The sequence below is a fragment of the Pelophylax lessonae genome, assembly GCF_965119305.1.
Source record: "Pelophylax lessonae genome assembly, chromosome: 8".
Classification (NCBI taxonomy): Eukaryota; Metazoa; Chordata; class Amphibia; order Anura; family Ranidae; genus Pelophylax; species Pelophylax lessonae.
The window spans coordinates 131362168-131379988 of NC_138775.1; the positions used below are offsets into that span (position 1 = coordinate 131362168).

At 48.6% G+C, this 17821-nt stretch overlaps 1 protein-coding gene across 1 annotated transcript in view; it reads right to left on the bottom strand.

Moving 5' to 3' along the window:
- Positions 1–554: 554 nt before the first annotated feature.
- The window catches only part of FAM234B (family with sequence similarity 234 member B), a 151014-nt gene continuing 133747 nt past the window's right edge, over positions 555–17821 (bottom strand). Inside the window, exon 13 of the mRNA XM_082265796.1 lies at positions 555–847. Within this exon, the coding sequence (XP_082121922.1) occupies positions 839–847 (9 nt within the window). The 3' untranslated portion in view covers positions 555–838. The remainder of the gene's footprint in view (positions 848–17821) is intronic.

Below are 17821 nucleotides of genomic sequence, written 5' to 3' on the forward strand. Positions count from 1 at the left end.
TTTTTTTTTTCTTAAAACTTGTAAAATATTTTAATAAATACTGTCATTTGACCGGTCTTACATACTAAACAAAAAATGCATTTTTCTGTTCAGCTGTTTGGCATCACAGTTTTCCTTCTTTTCAAGCTCAATCAAGACATGTGAGACACGTATACTAGAAAAAGGCTATAGCTTTTCCAGCATTAAAACCCTAATCCATGGTCTAACTTTTTTCGATTTCTGACAACTGTGCTAAACATGCACAGTAACATTAACAAAATTGCAGTCAAAATTTACTATTCAGTATTCACAGTTTATAGTAAAATTAAAAAGCCTTTAAGTGTATTCTACAAAGCAGCATACAGAACAACATTAGTCTGCCATGTACAGTAACCTCTCCAGCTTTCACTCGAATAGAGATAGCTCAGAGAATTACTAAACTTTCACATTTCTTTCTGACTTACTAAATAAGCCAGATAATGTCAACACTGATGTCATAGTACCAAGTAATGAAAGATTACCCCAGAAACCTTACCCCAGAAACCTTACTATCATTAAAGTGGAGTTTGGTATTTTTGTTTTAGTACAACATTTTGTAATTTGTTGCCACTTTCAAATGGCTAAAACAATGCTCCATAAGATGGTACTAGTATACAAGTAGTGTGGCTTCTCGAGGTGCAACAAGGCAACATAAAATTGGGCAGTATTTCAATCACCCCCCTCATTGTGAGTTTTGAGACCCTTTCTAAGAGAATAAATCTGATTCTAGGACTTTACATATGATACGTAGTTGGGAAACATGTTGACTGCCACTCAGAAAATAGTTCTTCTTACTCTTGATTGTCTTGCTCCTTCAAAATTACAAAAGCTGCAAAAAAAAAAGCATATAAAAAATAAACATATTTACAATATTACTAAACACATATGAATTTACATATGGTATACTACACAATTACAAAATGGTAGTAGACAAGAATAGACTAAACCCAAAGATTTAACCATTTCAAAAAACAGTTACATTCCTAAAATACAGAGTTTGCTAACTGTAACAGAGGTTTCCTCAACCAAACTGTCAAACCATCAAATGGCTGGAGGCATAACTAATCACAGGTGTAGCACCATGGCAGTTGCAGATCAAAAAAAAATGGAGAGCAACTGAGCATGTGCAGAGCAGGGTGAGACGGTGTAGTACTGGATTTCAAAGTAGAGCTCCACCCAAAAGGGAAAGCTCTGCTTGTCTGCCTCCTCCCCCCTCCACTGCCACATTTGGCACCGCTCATAGGAATCGGGCACCTGGTTTTGACAGGTAGCCGCCCCCACTTCCAGCTCAGTTTGCCACAGTGCAGCCACTCGGAAGTTTGCCCCCCCCCCCCTCCTTCTCCAGCCCATTAACAGAGCATAGCGCGATTCACGCAGCAGGAAACCGGCTGTGAAGTTGCAAGGCTTAGTTTCCCTAAGCCAAGAGAACGGAGGCAGCACCTGAGAGAAGAATCAGAAACCCAAGAATTAGCTCGGGTGAGAACACCGCTGGATGCCTGGACAAGTAGGTGCCCTAATAGTAAAAGTCAGCAGCTACAGATTGGGGGGGGGGTCAGAACTTCTCTTTAAAGAGTATAGGCACTTATTTTTAAAGTTTTACATAGCTTTACCTGCAAAAGCGGCCAGCCTGAAGTGATCTGGTTAAACTTAATTTTCTGACTAAATTTCCACTTTAACTAACAGTTTCAAAAGACATTTAGTTTAAGGTTTCCCTAAAATAAATGGCTACACCAATGGGCAGTCCCAGGGGGTATACTCCCTCTCTCTTCTAAAGCCACTCAGTTTTGTTACAAGTAGTGTCAAGAGAAATATAACTCCACAGAGGGGTGGGTGCTGTGTCCGTCAATGAACATCAGAGAAATGGATTTTACAGCAAGTCAGAAATCCCATTTTATCTCTTTCGTTCGTTGACAGACACAGCTCCTGATATTCATAACCATTGGGATGCCAAAGCAGTGTTAAACATGAGGGGTAGGAACAACAAGAAAAACTGCCAAGGCTAAACATTACCCAATCAGGCAACAGGAGCTAAACCAAACAACTGGAGCCCACCGGAAAAAAACAACACACCCTCAAAGAGGATCAGGTCCTCTTAAACAGCAGCCTGCAAAACCTTGCAGCCAAAAGAAGCATCCGCAGATGCCAACACATCCACTTTATAAAACTTTGTAAAAGTGTTCACCACTACCAGGTGGCTGCCTTGCAAACCTGCGTCACTGACGCCTGATGATGGAAAGCCCAGGAGGCACTAAGAGCCCTAGTAGAGCACGCCTTGACAGGGAAGCCTGGTGAGGCCAGTCCAGAGCCACTAAGATGACCAGAATCCCTTCTGCCTCGATCCTGTGTAGAAGTCTTGGCTGAAGCTTGAGAGGAGGGAAGGTATAAATCAGACTATACTGACCCCACAGGGCCACCAGCGCGTCTGTGGCATCTGTCAGAGGATCCCTTGACCGAGCCAAAAACCTCTGCATCTTTCTGTTGAGCCGAGACGCCAACAGATCCACCTGGGAGGTGCCCCACCGGGGAAACAGCTGATGAAACACCTCCAAATTAGGGGCCATTCCAACGCCTGCCGACTGAGGTAATCTGCCTGCCAATTTTCCACCCCAGGAATGTGTACGGTGGAGAAGGCTGGAACAAACCTTTCTGCCCACCTTAGAATGCCAGCTACCCCCAGAGCTGCCAGGACACTCCTTGTGCCCCCTTGGTGATTGACAAAAGCCACGGCAAAGTTCGACTGAATGCGCACTGGACAACCCTGAAGACGATCCGTCCAATAAAACAAGACACAGTTTGATCGCTTGGAGTTCCAAGACATTGATCGGGAGTCTGGACTCTTCCAGCGTCCAGATCCCCTGAGCAGAATGCTTGCCGAAAATGCTTCCCCAGCCAGAGAGGCTGGCATCCATGGTGACCACTGTCCAATGCAACTGAAGGAAGGAATTTTCGAGCCGAAGCGCCAGAGAATGAAGCCACCATATTTTAGGGACTCCTTCGTGCCTCCGCCGGATCTGATTGTCCAGAGACTGCGGCGTCTTATCCCATTTGGTCAGAATTTCCCTTTGCAGGGACCTCGTATGGAATTGTGCAACGGAACCGCCTAAAAAGGTAGACACCATCAGGCCCAGCACCCACATGGAAGTCCACAGAAATTACCATTTGTTGGACAGCAGAAGGGGAATTGCAGCCTGCAATTTCTGGAGTTTGTTACTTGTACTGTATATCCCGTTTTACTCTGTCCTTTGGAAAGAACTGCAATCCTTGTTGTTTGGAGAACAGGCAAGATCCCTGGCCAAAGGACAGAGAGTAAAGCTGGATTTACAGTACAAGTAACAAGAGAAATCTGTAGATTTCCTCATCCACACTAAAAGGCATGGCTGGAAGAACCTCCTGTTGCTGGCTATTATATTCTGTCACTTTCCTGAGAAAAACTGTCAAGAACTTTTGTAAGAAACTGTTCCTTGTGATCTATTTTTGAGTTTGCACACGAGAAAGGAGAAGGGTGATCATTGCCATTCTTTGCAGTGCTTATACAGCACTATACGCTCATTCCTATCAGAATATGGGTAAGTAGGGACTCTAGAGGGGAGCACAGAGTGATTCACAGTTATATATAATTCAAGCACCAGCACTTTGGAAGCACAGAGAACTGTTCCACTTTTTAAGGGCCAAAGACATTTTTATAACCTATACTGTATAATTTGCACTTTACTGTTTGATCATATTTTGATTCATGAAATCAATATTGCACTTTAGAATATATTAATTTAGCACTAGCACTTCTGAGCAGACTTTATCTTAGCAGCGCTGATACCCACACTACATCAAATACTTTATCAGGCCCATACCTCTATGACAGTGTTTCTCAACTCCGGTCCTCAGGGCACACTAACAGGCCAGGTTTGCAAGAAAACTGAAATACATCACAGGTAGGGTTGCCACCTCATCCCTTTAAAACAGAACACATATTAATTACACAGGTTCTGTGGCTGATTAAGGTGGTAATTAAACTCACTTGGAGCATTCTCTGCATTAAATTAGCCTCAGAACCTGTGTAATTAATTTGTGTTCTGTTTTAAAGGGATGAGGTGGCAACTCTAATCACAGTTGATATAATTTGCTGCTCAGTGATTGCAGTATTCTAGTCTGCATCTCCCCAAGGTAATACTTAAAACCTGGCCTGTTAGTGTGCCCTGAGGACCGGAGTTGAAAAACACTGCTCTATGATCAGCAGCAGCTAAATCACATAAGCATTTTTTACACTAACACTTTCCAATATCTGTTGAGAAGTTATTCCTGTGTGCGGGTACACACTCTATTACAATCATTGCCGAACCAGCCAGAGTGTACATAGTGTGGACCACAGCCTCCGCTTTCTGGTCAGCTGGATCCTTAAAGGCCAGGGACTCTTCAACCGGAATCATGGTTGCCTTGTTTAACCTGAAAACCGGAGGGTCCATCATAAATGGCACAGTCCACTTCTTAAGAAGAGACTCCTCATAGGGGTAACGCCTAGTAAAGTGCTTAGGGACCCCACGGGGACCCTCTGGTCGTCCCCTCCCTTTAGCGACAATTCTTTCAAAATAGGCAGGGAAAGGAAACACCTTTTCCGCTTTGGATGACTTGTGAGTTCCAAAAGGGCACCTGCGCCTCCGTCGCAGCTTCAGCTGCCTCCTCCATCTTCAGGGTCTCACGCACATATACAATCAGTGTATCCACCATCACCTTTTTGTGCGTGGTCGCAGATGTGGAGAAATTATCCTCACTATAAGGAGGATTCCAGGCACAAGGTTGCAGACCCAGCAGGGTGACCCACATCCGCAGTGGCCGAATCAGATTCAGGATCTGATGAGACAGATGAGGCAGGGGGGACGCTTTTTGCTTGCCCGTCACCTGCAAGCTATCTCCACCCGGGACACAAGGGACTCCAGGACCGTCGTCAGTACATGGATGAATGGTGGGGACTGGGAGGGCCCCGCAGACTCAGAGAGGGGATCAGGTGGAGAAATGTGCTCCAAAGACTCCATGAGTCACCAGAGGACCCCAAAAAAAAAGTGTAAAACACTGCTAAGGGACAACCCCTACTGCGCTGGCAGCAGCACCCAGTCGTCAGGTGCAAAGCACCAAGCGATCCTCAGCAGAGAGGGAGAGGACACCACCAGACTCACCACCCACAGAAACAGGCACCTGTAGCCACCAGGAGATTCTGCACTACACGTGCGGTGATCAGGAAGTAAAATGATCCAGGAGTCAGCACCAAGGGATCAGGAGGGGCTCCCACCCCCGAAATCGCCTCCCACAGGGCTCCGCTGTCATGGCCACCACCTTTTCCAATAGCAAACCACAAGAAAATGGCAACCGGACTACACAAACATGGCCACTATGTATAGAAACACACAGGCTCCAACAAAATGGCAGCACCAGTGTCACGGAACCATGAACCAGACGTACAACAACAGATAAGTGAAAATAAGACAGCTTTATTGAAAAACAAGCTATAAAGCAAAAGTCCAAACGGATGGCGAAACCGATGCAGAGTCTTTGCAAAGCCAGGGGTCAGGAACCAGCAGGGTAGTCAGACGAAGCCAGGATCAGGAACCAACAGGGTAGTCAGACGAAGCCAGGATCAGGAACCAACAGGGTAGTCAGACGAAGCCAGGAACAGGAACCAGAAGTAGCAGCAGTCTAGTAGCATGTGAACACAGGAGGACCAAGCAGGGAACTGAAGCCACAGACCTCCTATATATATATGAGCTAGGCATCCAGCTCCTCCCAGTGGGAAGGAGGAGCCGCAGGGTGGGAGGCTACAAGAAACCCAGAAACCAAGATGGCCGCCAGCACATGTCAAACGAAGGAGAACAGCAAGAAGGTAAGACCATGACAGTACCTCCCCCTCAAGGGCCCCTCCTCCGCGGAGTAAAGAACGGTTTCTGAGGGAAGCGTGCGTGGAAGGCTTGGAGCAAGGCAGGAGCATGGACATCTGCGGAGGGAACCCAGGAACGCTCCTCTGGACCATAACCACGCCAATGAACCAAAAACTGCACCCGACCGCGGACCAGGCGTGAGTCCAGGATATTGCTCACCTCATACTCCTCACGATTGCCCACTCGGACCGGACGAGGCCGAGGAACCGAGGAAGTGAAACGATTACACACCAGAGGCTTCAACAGGGAGACATGAAACACGTTGGAGATCCGCATGCCAGGAGGAAGCGCAAGGGCATAGGCTACCGGGTTTACCCTGCGAAGCACTCGGAAGGGACCAACAAAGCGAGGCGCCAGCTTGGGAGTGGGCACTCGAAGGTTGAGGTTGCGGGTGGACAACCATACACGGACTCCGGCCTGGTAGGAAGGAGCAGGCGCTCGTCTGCGATCAGCCTGGAGTCTCTGGCGCTGCGCAGAGACCTCAAGGGACTTCTGGATCTGTACCCAAGAAGCACGTAGGACGGAAAGGTGATCCTCCACAGCCGGAATATCCTGGGGAGAGAATACCTCCGGTAACACGGCAGGTTGGAACCCATAGTTGGCCATGAAGGGAGACGTAGCAACGAAGGAATTGCTCCAAGGCCTGATTGGATCGTTCTGCGGCCCCATTGGACTGAAGGTGGTAGGCCGAGGAGAAGGAGAGATGAATCCCCAACTGGGAGCAAAAGGCGCGCCAGAACCTGGACACAAACTGACTCCCCCGATCCGACACAATCTCCTTGGGCAAACCGTGCAACCGGAAGACCTCCCTGGCAAAAATCGTGGCCAACTCCTGTGCAGAGGGTAACTTCTTGAGAGGAACACAGTGACACATTTTGGAAAACCGATCCACAATCATGAGAATGACCGTATGGCCTCGGGATGCAGGGAGGTCCACAATGAAATCCATCCCCAGGTGTGACCATGGGCGCTCCCCGGTGGCTAAGGGTTGCAGAAGGCCCAACGGAAGGTGCCGAGGGGACTTACTCTGGGCACAAACGGAGCATGCCGCTACATATGCGGCGATGTCGGAACGTAGGGAAGGCCACCAGAACAGACGTGAAACAGCCCAGGACAGCTGATTCTTTCCAGGATGCCCCGCGGTCTTGGAGTTATGGTAGGTTCGCAACAACCGAGTGCGCAACTCCTCAGGCACAAAACATCTGCCGTTGGGTCTCCCAGAGGGAGCACCAGATTGAGCCGCCAAAATCTGCTCACCCAGGGGAGAGGTCAGGCTGGTGCGAATGGCAGCCAGGATCTGATTCGGAGGTATGACCGAAGTCGGAATCGACTCCTCCCTGGACAGGTCGGAGTACTGCCGTGATAAGGCATCAGCCCTGATGTTCTTGGAACCGGGTAGGTAGGAGACCACGTAATTAAAACGTGACAAGAACAGAGCCCATCTGGCCTGACGTGGTGTCAATCTCTTGGCCTCAGAGAGGTAGGACAGATTCTTGTGGTCCGTCAGGATGAGGACCGGAACCACCGAACCCTCGAGCAAGTGCCTCCATTCTTTAAGAGCCTGCACGATGGCCAATAACTCCCTGTCACCAATCTGGTAGTTGCACTCCGCGGAAGACAGTTTCCGGGAGTAAAACCCACAAGGAAGCAGAGGACCCTCTGGTGTTCTACGCTGAGACAGAAGGGCGCCTACTCCCGTCTCAGACGCGTCCACCTCGAGGACAAAGGGCAACCCAGGGTTGGGATGCGACAGAATCGGAGCCGACACAAAGGCGGACTTTAGAGCCTCAAAAGCTCGGATGGCCTCGGGCGGCCAGACCTGGGAATTACTGCCCTTCCTGGTCAGATCCGTGAGAGGCTTGGCTAGCATGGAAAAGTCCCTGATGAACTTCCGATAATAATTGGCGAAGCCCAAAAAGCGCTGCAGGGAGCGAAGACCACTGGGCTGGGGCCACTGTAAGACAGCCGAAACCTTCTCAGGATCCATGGAGAACCCCTCAGCAGAAATGATGTAACCTAAGAAGGTTACCTGGGATCGGTGAAATTCGCATTTCTCAAGCTTACCGAACAGCTTGTTCTCTCGTAACCGTTGCAACACTCGTTTGACATCCAGAATGTGGGTCTCCATGGACTCAGAATATACCAAGATGTCATCCAGGTAGACCACCACACACTGCTGCAACAGGTCACGGAAAACATCGTTGATGAATTCCTGAAAGACTGCGGGCGCATTGCACAGCCCAAAGGGCATAACCAAGGATTTCTTAATGACCGGTCCTGGTGTTAAACGCGGTCTTCCACTCATCGCCCGCCTTGATCCTTACGAGGTTATATGCCGCCCTCAGGTCGAGTTTGGTAAAGACCGTGGCCCCTTTAAGGCGATCGAACAGCTCGGAAATCAAGGGTATCGGGTAAGCGTTCTTGATCGTGATGCGATTGAGACCCCTGTAATCGATGCAAGGCCTCAACTCACCGCCCTTCTTTTTCACAAAGAAAAATCCAGCCCCTGCCGGGGACGAGGATTTGCGAATGTGTCCACGTGAAAGCGCTTCCCTCACGTACTCCTCCATGGCCTCATTCTCCGCTACCGACAGTGGATAGACTTTGCCACGAGGAGGAACGGCACCAGATTGTAACTCGATGGCACAATCGTATGGGCGGTGCGGAGGTAGGGCAACCGCGCGCACCTTATCGAATACATCCCGGTACTCCTCGTATTCAGGGGGCAACAGAGAGTCCGAGGAAGTACACAGCAACTTGACAGGCCCATGGATGCAACTAGTTCCACACTGCGGTGACCACGAGAGGATCTCGGCCGATCTCCAATCGAAAATCGGATTATGCTTCTGGAGCCAGGGGTACCCCAAGACCACCGAGTAGTGTGGAGATGAAATAACCTGGAAGCAGACCGACTCTCTGTGGACGGCACCAATGGCTAACCCCACTGGAAGGGTCTCATGAGTCACGTGTGGCGGCAGAAGGGGTCTGCCGTCTATCGCCTCAAGAGCCAGAGGAGAACCTCGAGCCTGCAGAGGAATGGAATTGGCGGCAGCGAACACACTATCAATGAACAAACCACCAGCACCAGAGTCCACCAACGCCTGGGTCGTCACCGAGCCCCCGACCCAGGAAAGGACAACAGTGATCAGTGGTTTGTCAACACGGGAAACCGGGGACGAGGAGACTCCACCCAAGATCTGCCCCCGACAGGATCTCAGGTGCGAGCGTTTCCCTGGACGGTTCGGACATGCCAACCGAAAATGCCCACCGAGACCACAGTACATGCATCGGCCCTCGCGTCTCCGGAGTACCCTCTCCCCCTCGGACAGGCGAGCAAACCCCAGCTGCATGGGTTCACCCCCAGACAAGTCATCCCCAGGAGGCGTGGGAGGAGAGGGAGGCACGGGTGGGACAACAAAGGTAGGCGCCAATCTGTTAGGAGGCCTCCGCAGACTCTCCTTAAAGGAAGGTCTCTCCCTGAGTCTGGTGTCAATCAAAATCAGGAAAGAAATAAGAGACTCGAGCTCCACTGGTAGGTCCTTAGCTGCAACCTCATCCTTCAAGGCATCCGAGAGACCATGAGAGAAAGCAGCGACCAGAGCCTCATTATTCCAGCCCACCTCTGCTGCCAGAGTACGAAACTCAATGGCGTATTCAGCTACGGATCGTGAACCCTGTCTGATGGACATAAGGAGCTTCGCAGCAGAGGCAGCACGAGCCGGCACATCGAATACCTTCCGAAGAGAAGCAACAAAACCGGAAAACTCGGCAACCACCGGATTGTTGTTCTCCCATAAAGGGCTGGCCCAGGCCAAGGCCTTGTCCGAGAGCAGCGAGATTAAGAAGCCCACCTTTGATCTCTCAGTAGGAAAGGCATGTGGCAGCAACTCGAAATAAATGCCCACCTGGTTAAGGAAACCTCGGCACTGAGTTGGCTCTCCCCCAAAGCGCTGTGGAAGGGGGGCAGAACCGGACATACCCCGAAACACCGCGGGCGCAACAACAGGTGTCGGGGTAGACTCTGGCGCAACAACCGGAGCGGCAGTAGGAGCGGACCCAGGAGCGACAACCGACCCATCGGCAACGGGAGCGAAATGAACCGTGCGTTCAAGCAGGGTTTGCAACGCCACGGCGAACTGACTCAACAGGTGATCCTGCTGATCAAGTCTGGCAACCAGCGTGGGTAGTGAGGATGGCCCTGTACCGTCAGAATTCGTGGCCTGTGGTACCGTGCGTTCAAGCAGGGTTTGCAACGCCACGGCGAACCGACCCAACAGGTGATCCTGCTGATCAAGTCTGGCAACCAGCGTGGGTAGCGAGGATGGCCCTGTACCGTCAGAATTCATCGCTTGGTCCTAATGTCACGGAACCATGAACCAGACGTACAACAACAGATAAGTGAAAATAAGACAGCTTTATTGAAAAACAAGCTATAAAGCAAAAGTCCAAACGGATGGCGAAACCGATGCAGAGTCTTTGCGAAGCCAGGGGTCAGGAACCAGCAGGGTAGTCAGACGAAGCCAGGATCAGGAACCAACAGGGTAGTCAGACAAAGCCAGGATCAGGAACCAACAGGGTAGTCAGACGAAGCCAGGAACAGGAACCAGAAGTAGCAGCAGTCTAGTAGCATGTGAACACAGGAGGACCAAGCAGGGAACTGAAGCCACAGACCTCCTATATATATGAGCTAGGCATCCAGCTCCTCCCAGTGGGAAGGAGGAGCCGCAGGGTGGGAGGCTACAAGAAACCCAGAAACCAAGATGGCCGCCAGCACATGTCAAACGAAGGAGAACAGCAAGAAGGTAAGACCATGACAACCAGGAGGCTTACAGGGACCCAGGAGGGAGACCAGACCTCAGGGACAGATCCAGGCAGGACGGGGGGCCTTGGTAGGAGCCCCCACCAGGTACAACCCTCCCTTCTGCACAATCAATCGTCTAGTCACCGGCAGGGCAACCACTCGGCCCCCATCGCCAGTTAGCGCCCTGCCCCCATCCCAGGAAAGTGGCCATAGCACCCAAATAGCCCCAGCATGGGGGGAGCAGGATGAGGGACTTGGCAAGGGGGTTGCCTGCAGGAAGGAGGGGAACTCGGGGATCCGACTATCCCAAGAAGGGCCCACATCCACCCCAAAACCCTCCAGGGGGAGAGGGGGGTAACAGCTACTCACCATTCCAGGAACCAGGTGGGCACTGCTCCAGAACCCCTCTTATCTAAATGGGGGGGGCTGTTGGCCAGGAGGAATGCTGCGACTCAGGCCGAGACCCGGTTGTATGCGACCTCGCAAGGCATATAACTCGCAGGCCAGCCCCCGTCCAGTGGGGCTATGTCGCGGCCGACCTAGCGCGGAGCTGAGGTCTGCATGTGCTCACTGGCCAGAATGGGGTGACCACTGGGTTCTAGATTATCCAGCCTGTCATCCAGTCCGGCAGTCGATTGTAGATCTCACAGCAAAAAATCCAGGGAAAAAAAAATTTGATCTAAAATTTTTTTGCCAGGAGCAAAGATCCAGCAAGGAAATAGGTCTCCTTACCTGACTTGGCAGAAAAAAATGGAGTACCTATAACAGAGAGAGGTAGCATACCCCCCTGGGACTGCCAATGGGTGTAGCCAGAATTATTTTCTGCCTAGTGTCCTACTCCTGTAGGGGGCAGTATAACCCAATGGTTATGAATATCAGGATCTGTGTCCATCAATGAATGAAAAAGAAATACATTTTTTTCTGCTAAAATAGGTGAACATGCATTCTTTATAGCCACATGTAAAATGTTTGCACTTTATAAATACCTAAGCAAGTATATTGTTCTATACATTCCTCCAATGTTTTTCTTGAAATACATTCTGCTGCTTCTCCCTGAGTACAGGGATGTCACAAAGTTTTTGAATTTGAAAAAAGAGGAAAAAAATGCATTTTCCTGTTTTTTCTTCATTTTGAATGAAGATCTGCAAAATACTCACCATGCCTTTCAAACAGATTGGAGTGTCTACTTTGCAAAATTGGGTCATTTGGGGGGGGTTTTGTGCCATCTTGGCATTTAATGGCCTTCAAAAGTGTGATAGGTAGTAAGGAGTAAAATCAACAATTTACGCACTGAAGGTGGGGATTGAATTTCGGAGTCCTGTACGAGGCTAGACTGCCAAAAAGTCTCACACATGGGGTATCCCTGTACTCAGGGGAAGCAGCAGAATGTATTTTGGGGTGTCATTTCACATATACCCCTGGCATGTGTGAGCAATATATCATTTAGTGACAACTTTGTGTAAAAAAAAAAATTGTCACCTTCCCGAAACTTAAGGCAAAATATAAAATACTCCATGGACTCAATATGCCTCTCAGGAAATAGCTTTGGGTGTCTACTTTTCAAAAAGGGTTCATTTGGGGGGTGTTTGAACTGTCCCGGCATTTTATGCTCAATCTTAGCCACACATCACCCTCTTCTAACCACTTGAAAACCAAGCCTTTTCTGTGACTTTTTGTTTACATGAAAAAATATATTTTTTTTTACTAGAAAATTACTTTGAACCCCCAAACATTATATATTTCTTTAATGCAGAGGCCCTATAGAACAAAATGGTGGAGGTTTCAAATTTTTTTGTCACACTGTATTTGCGCACTGATTTTCCAAACGCAATTTCTGCAAAAAAAAATAGTTTTTTTTAATTTAATGCACAAATACACTATATAATTCCAAATTGTTTGATAAAATGTAAAAGATGATCTTATGCCGAGTACATAGATACCAAACATGACATGTTTTAAAATTTGCGCACGCCCGTGCAGCAGCAACCAACTACGTACATTTTTAAAAGCCTTTAAAAGTCTTTACAGGTTACTACTTTAGACTTACAGAGGAGGTCTACTGCAAGAATTACTGCCCTCGACCTGGCGTTCGCGGCAATACCTCACATGCATGCTGCAATTGCGGTTTACATATGACACTAGACCAACGCTTGCGTGCGCCTTTGCGCGCAAGCATGGGGGGACAGAGGGGGGTTTTTTTTATTTATTTTGCTGTTATGTTATTTTGACACCTTTCCTTTCTTTTTTTTTTAAATAATTTTTATTGTTATCACAGTGAATTTAAATATCCCCTCTGATAGCAATCTGTAGTGACAGGTACTCTTTTTTAAAAAAAATTGGGGTCTTTTAGACTCTAGATCTCTCCTCTGACCTTAACGCATCTGACCACACCAAAATTGGTGTGATAAGATGCTTTCCCAATTTCCCAATGGCGCTGTTTATTTCTGGCGAAACAGAAGTCATGAAATGCTCGTAGCTTACGGAATCTTAGGCCATAGAGATGATTGGAGCCATTCTCATCTCCAATCAGCTCTATGGTTAGATAATTGAACCACCGGCTGCACTCTCGGGTTAACCGGTGGGACAGGAGAGCCCGAGAAAAACCGCGGAAGGCGGCGGGAGGGAGGGGGGGGGGGGTTAGAGTCCCCTCCCACTGCATGTAAAAGCAGTCTAGCGGCCAATTATCCGCTAGGATTGCTTTTACATGCAAGCTGACCGCTGGCTGTAAAAAGCGATACCATGGTGATGCCTAAATCTGCAGGCATCCTCCTGGTATAACCACTCAAAGTCCAGCAACGTACCAGTACATTGCTGGTCCTTATTTGGCATATAGTGTAGGGTTTTTTTTTTTTTTTCATGCAGCCTGTGGGCTGAACGAAAAAAAAGAGAAGCTAACAGAAGTCACCACAGGAATATTGTGTAGTATTACACACCATTAACCGCCCAACAACCAAACCCACTGATTTAATGGTGGGTATACATGACAATATTCCACGTATACCTAAAGGTATTTTAACTGCAGTGGTGAAATCAGCCTACCAAAGCTGCTGCCATCAGAGGTATCCATATAATGCTGAGCACAAACGCTGTTTGTGTCAGAATATATAAAATCAGTGTGGCAGCTGACGGGTACCTGCAAGAGAAACAGGTTATTAAAAGAATGAAAAACAAAGTACAGTAAAAGTACAGTAGGAAGAGTAGAAGAACATAAAAATAACTGACACGACAACTGTTTTTGGCTTTTTTATTTTATATATATTTTTAACACTTTTTTTTTGTGAACTGCAATTTTCCAGCTTGGGTCTCTCAAAATGTCGATAACCATTGAACATCTTTCGAGACCCTGTGTTTGTGTGCCCTACACTATGTCATGCTGTACCCTACTAGTGTGTGGTAGCGCTCAAAACATTCCCCGATACAGAGACTAGGTTGGTCAGGACATTTGGGACAATAATAACGGGTGTCACGCCTACATCCGCGCCTGCTACAGACACGACATCTTCTTTGGGGGTGTCTTTGGGTAGGGGTACTCGGGAGGACATGTGGAAAATGCCTCTCATGCAGCCGGCTCACTGCATCTGGAAGGGGAAGTTGGTCAGGAACACCCCCTGGGTACAGGTAGGCGTTGATGATCTCTTCCTGTAATTCTCGGAAGGATCCGGTTCGTCCTGACGCCCTGTATAGGACAAAGGCGTTCAGCATAGCCAATTGGAATAAATAAACAGACACTTTTTTGTACCAGCGTCTGGCTTTACGGGCAACTAAATACGGCGCCAAAAGCTGGTTGTTAAGGTCCACCCCTCCCATATTAAGGTTGTAGTCGTGGACAGAGAGGGGTTTCTCCATAACGCCAGTTGCCGTAGAAATTTGGATTGTCGTGTCTGCGTAAAGGGAGGACAGAATGAAAACATCCCGTGTATCCCTCCACTTCACTGCAAGCAATTTGTCTGTTTTCAAGCAGGCTCTCTCCCCCCGACTAAGATGGGAATCTACAAGCCGATTAGGTCGCACGGTGCCACATGCGCCAATTTGTAATTCGAGCAGGTGACTAAATAGTGGCACGCTTGTGTCCACGTACAAATGGTGTCCACGTACAAATGGTACCCCTTTCCGGATAAGGGTGACACCAAGTCCCAAACTATCTTGCAGCTGCTCCCTATGTAGTCTGGGCAGTTGGGGGGCTCCACAGTGCTATCTTTTCCCTCATAGACCCGGAAACGAACTGTATAGCCTGGGGCCCTGTCACAGAGCTTGTACAGTTTGATCCTGTATCTGGCACGTTTGCTGGGGAGGTACGGTTTCATAGCAAGCCTGCCAGTAAATTTAATCAGGGACTCGTCAACGCAGACAACTTGTTCGGGGGTAAACAAGGCTGCAAACCGCTGATTGAAGTGGTCTATGAGGGGCCGAATTTTGTAGAGCCGATCATATTCAGGGTCTCCCCGAGGATGACAGATTTCATTGTCGTTGAAATGCATAAATTGCAGAATTTGCTCGTATCTTGCCCTGGACATGGAGGCAGAGTACACGCGCATATGGTGAATTGGGCTAGTGGACCAATATAGCCGCAATTCACTCTTTTTGGTTATGCCCATGTTGAGGGAAAGGCCCAGAAAGATTTTAAAATCGGCCATTATAGGTTTCCAGGCGAATTGTCTGGCAAGCGGCGATGAATTGGCGTGCGTAAAAATTGGATTGGTCCACAATAGATCCGAAAAGCTCTTCCATGAAGAACAGCTCAAAAAAATTCAGGGGCATAAAACCAGCTGTCTCCACATTCCAGGTTGGGCAGTGAATGGGGGAAGTCTTGGCGCTGTAGTATCAGTGGGTTGCCAATTGGGATATACCAGCACTTCAGGGAGGACACTATGGGCTCTACGGGCCTGTTTTCGAATACGCGGTGGCTGCGGGCCACTACTCGTGCTAGCCACCGCACCAGCTTCAACTGCACTTATGGGACTCGCCACGTCACCAAGTGTTACTGCAATGCTGGTTGTACTTGGTCCAGGGTGTACTAGGCCGCTGGCGCTTGCCAGGCCACCAGAAGGATGAGCGGCACTAGTACTACTGACACTCTGCTCCATACGAGCACCCTGCAATTCCTGCATCTCAACAACTCCAGAATGGGGTCAGGTACGCCTGGGTCTAACAGGGACCCATCCGTCGTCGGAGCTATCTGTCAGGGAGCCGCTGCTGTCATCAGGCTCGTATACTGACCCTGATTCTGCCAGTGAGGCTTCCCCATCGCTCTCATCTGACATGGTCAGTATCCTGCAGGCCTCTTCACTACTGTACCAATGTTTGGTCATTTTAGTAACTAAATTTACTGGTACAGTAGTGTGACTCAAAGGTTAAAAAAAGCACCTGGTTGTCAAGGACTATTTCAACCGCTACCAAAAAACACAGCTAATGCTAGCAGGGATCAGGCCTGACTCTGCTAACACAGCGGTTTTGTGTGTTGTGTTTTTTTGTAAGTGACAGTAATCTATTGATTACTACACTTGCCTGGGTGGGGTGGGGTGGGCAGAGGGGTTAAACGCAGGTGCTGGCAGGAATCAGTGCTGATCGTGCAAACATTGCGTTTTGGGAACCCTAAACTATTGGGACGCTAGTATTATTATTTTTATTGCAGGTACTTATATAGCGCTGTCAATTTACGCAGCGCTTTACATATACATTACACATTCACATCAGTCCCTGCCTTCAAGGAGCGTACAATCTAAGGTCCCTAACTCACATTCATACATACAAAGTAGGGACAATGTTATACAGGATCCAATTAACCTACGAGCATGTCTTTGGAGTGTGGGAGGAAACCGGAGTAGTATAGTTCTGATCAGATCAGATATTGATCTGTTCAAACACTATACTGGTAATGGAAGTGTGTGTGTGTGTGTGGTAATCAAGGGGTTATTTCTAACTATGCGCCGGGGATCTGCGCTATTTTAGACTGATGCTAACACTAGCTAATGTCACCTGTGTCACTAATAATAGTGATCAGAAAAAAAACTGTACACTATAAAAGTGACACTGTGACAGGGCAATGAAGGGGGATAAAATCTTTATTGGGGGGGGGGTGGCGGGGACCCTAAACCTACTTGGGACAGAAAATAATTCGCTAGCGCGAACTCAAGTCACACTCACACTAATAGAAAATACAGTAAAACACTATATTACCTGTTTATTAGTGTGCAATGTGACAGGGGGGAAGGGGTTAACTGGATGTGATCAGGGGGGATCAGGGGGTTAAATCTTTATGGGGGGGGGTGGCGGGGACCCTAAACCTCCTTGGGACAGAAACAAACTCGCTAGCGCTAGCTCAAGTCACAATCACACTAATACAATATACAGTTAAACACTATATTACTTATTTATTAGTGTGCAATGTGACAGGGGGGAAGGGGTTAACTAGGGGTGATCAGGGGGTTAAATCTTTATGGGGGGGTGGCGGGTATCCTAAGTGTAAAAGGAATGGCCGCAAGCGCTACACCTGGTCACAAATCACACTTATACAGGTATATAGGAAACTGCTTTATACAGTATACAGTGTGTGTTGTGACAGGGGGTGTAGGGGTTAACTGGGGGGGGGGGCGATCAGGGGTGAAATGTGCTTATCTAAATGTGTGTGGGTGTGCTTGGTGCAGTACTCACAGTTAGATGTTTTCTCTCCTCTCGATTAATCCAAAAAGGATCATAGGAGGGGAGAGCGGGTCTTTTAGGTGCCTGTGTTTACATTTCACAGGCACAGAACATTTGGATTGGGCAGGACCGATCAACAGGTCCAGACCAAAAATCATTGGCCTGGACCTGATGACTGATTGGTTCTGAACCCAACCAGGTCATCAGCGGCGGCGGGAGCGCGCCCCAGAGCAGCGGGAGGGAGCGACATACGGGTACGTCGGTTTGCCTGTAGGGGGCTGACTGCCGCAGACAACCTTGTTGTCAGGACCCGGACTTGAACCTTGGACCTCCACTGTGTCTGGCAATGACTCTACTTACGGAGTCCCCTGGAATGCTGGACAGCTCCCTGGACAAATCCTTGAATGATCCTGCCGTGAATCTTAATTGCCTTGAGCCT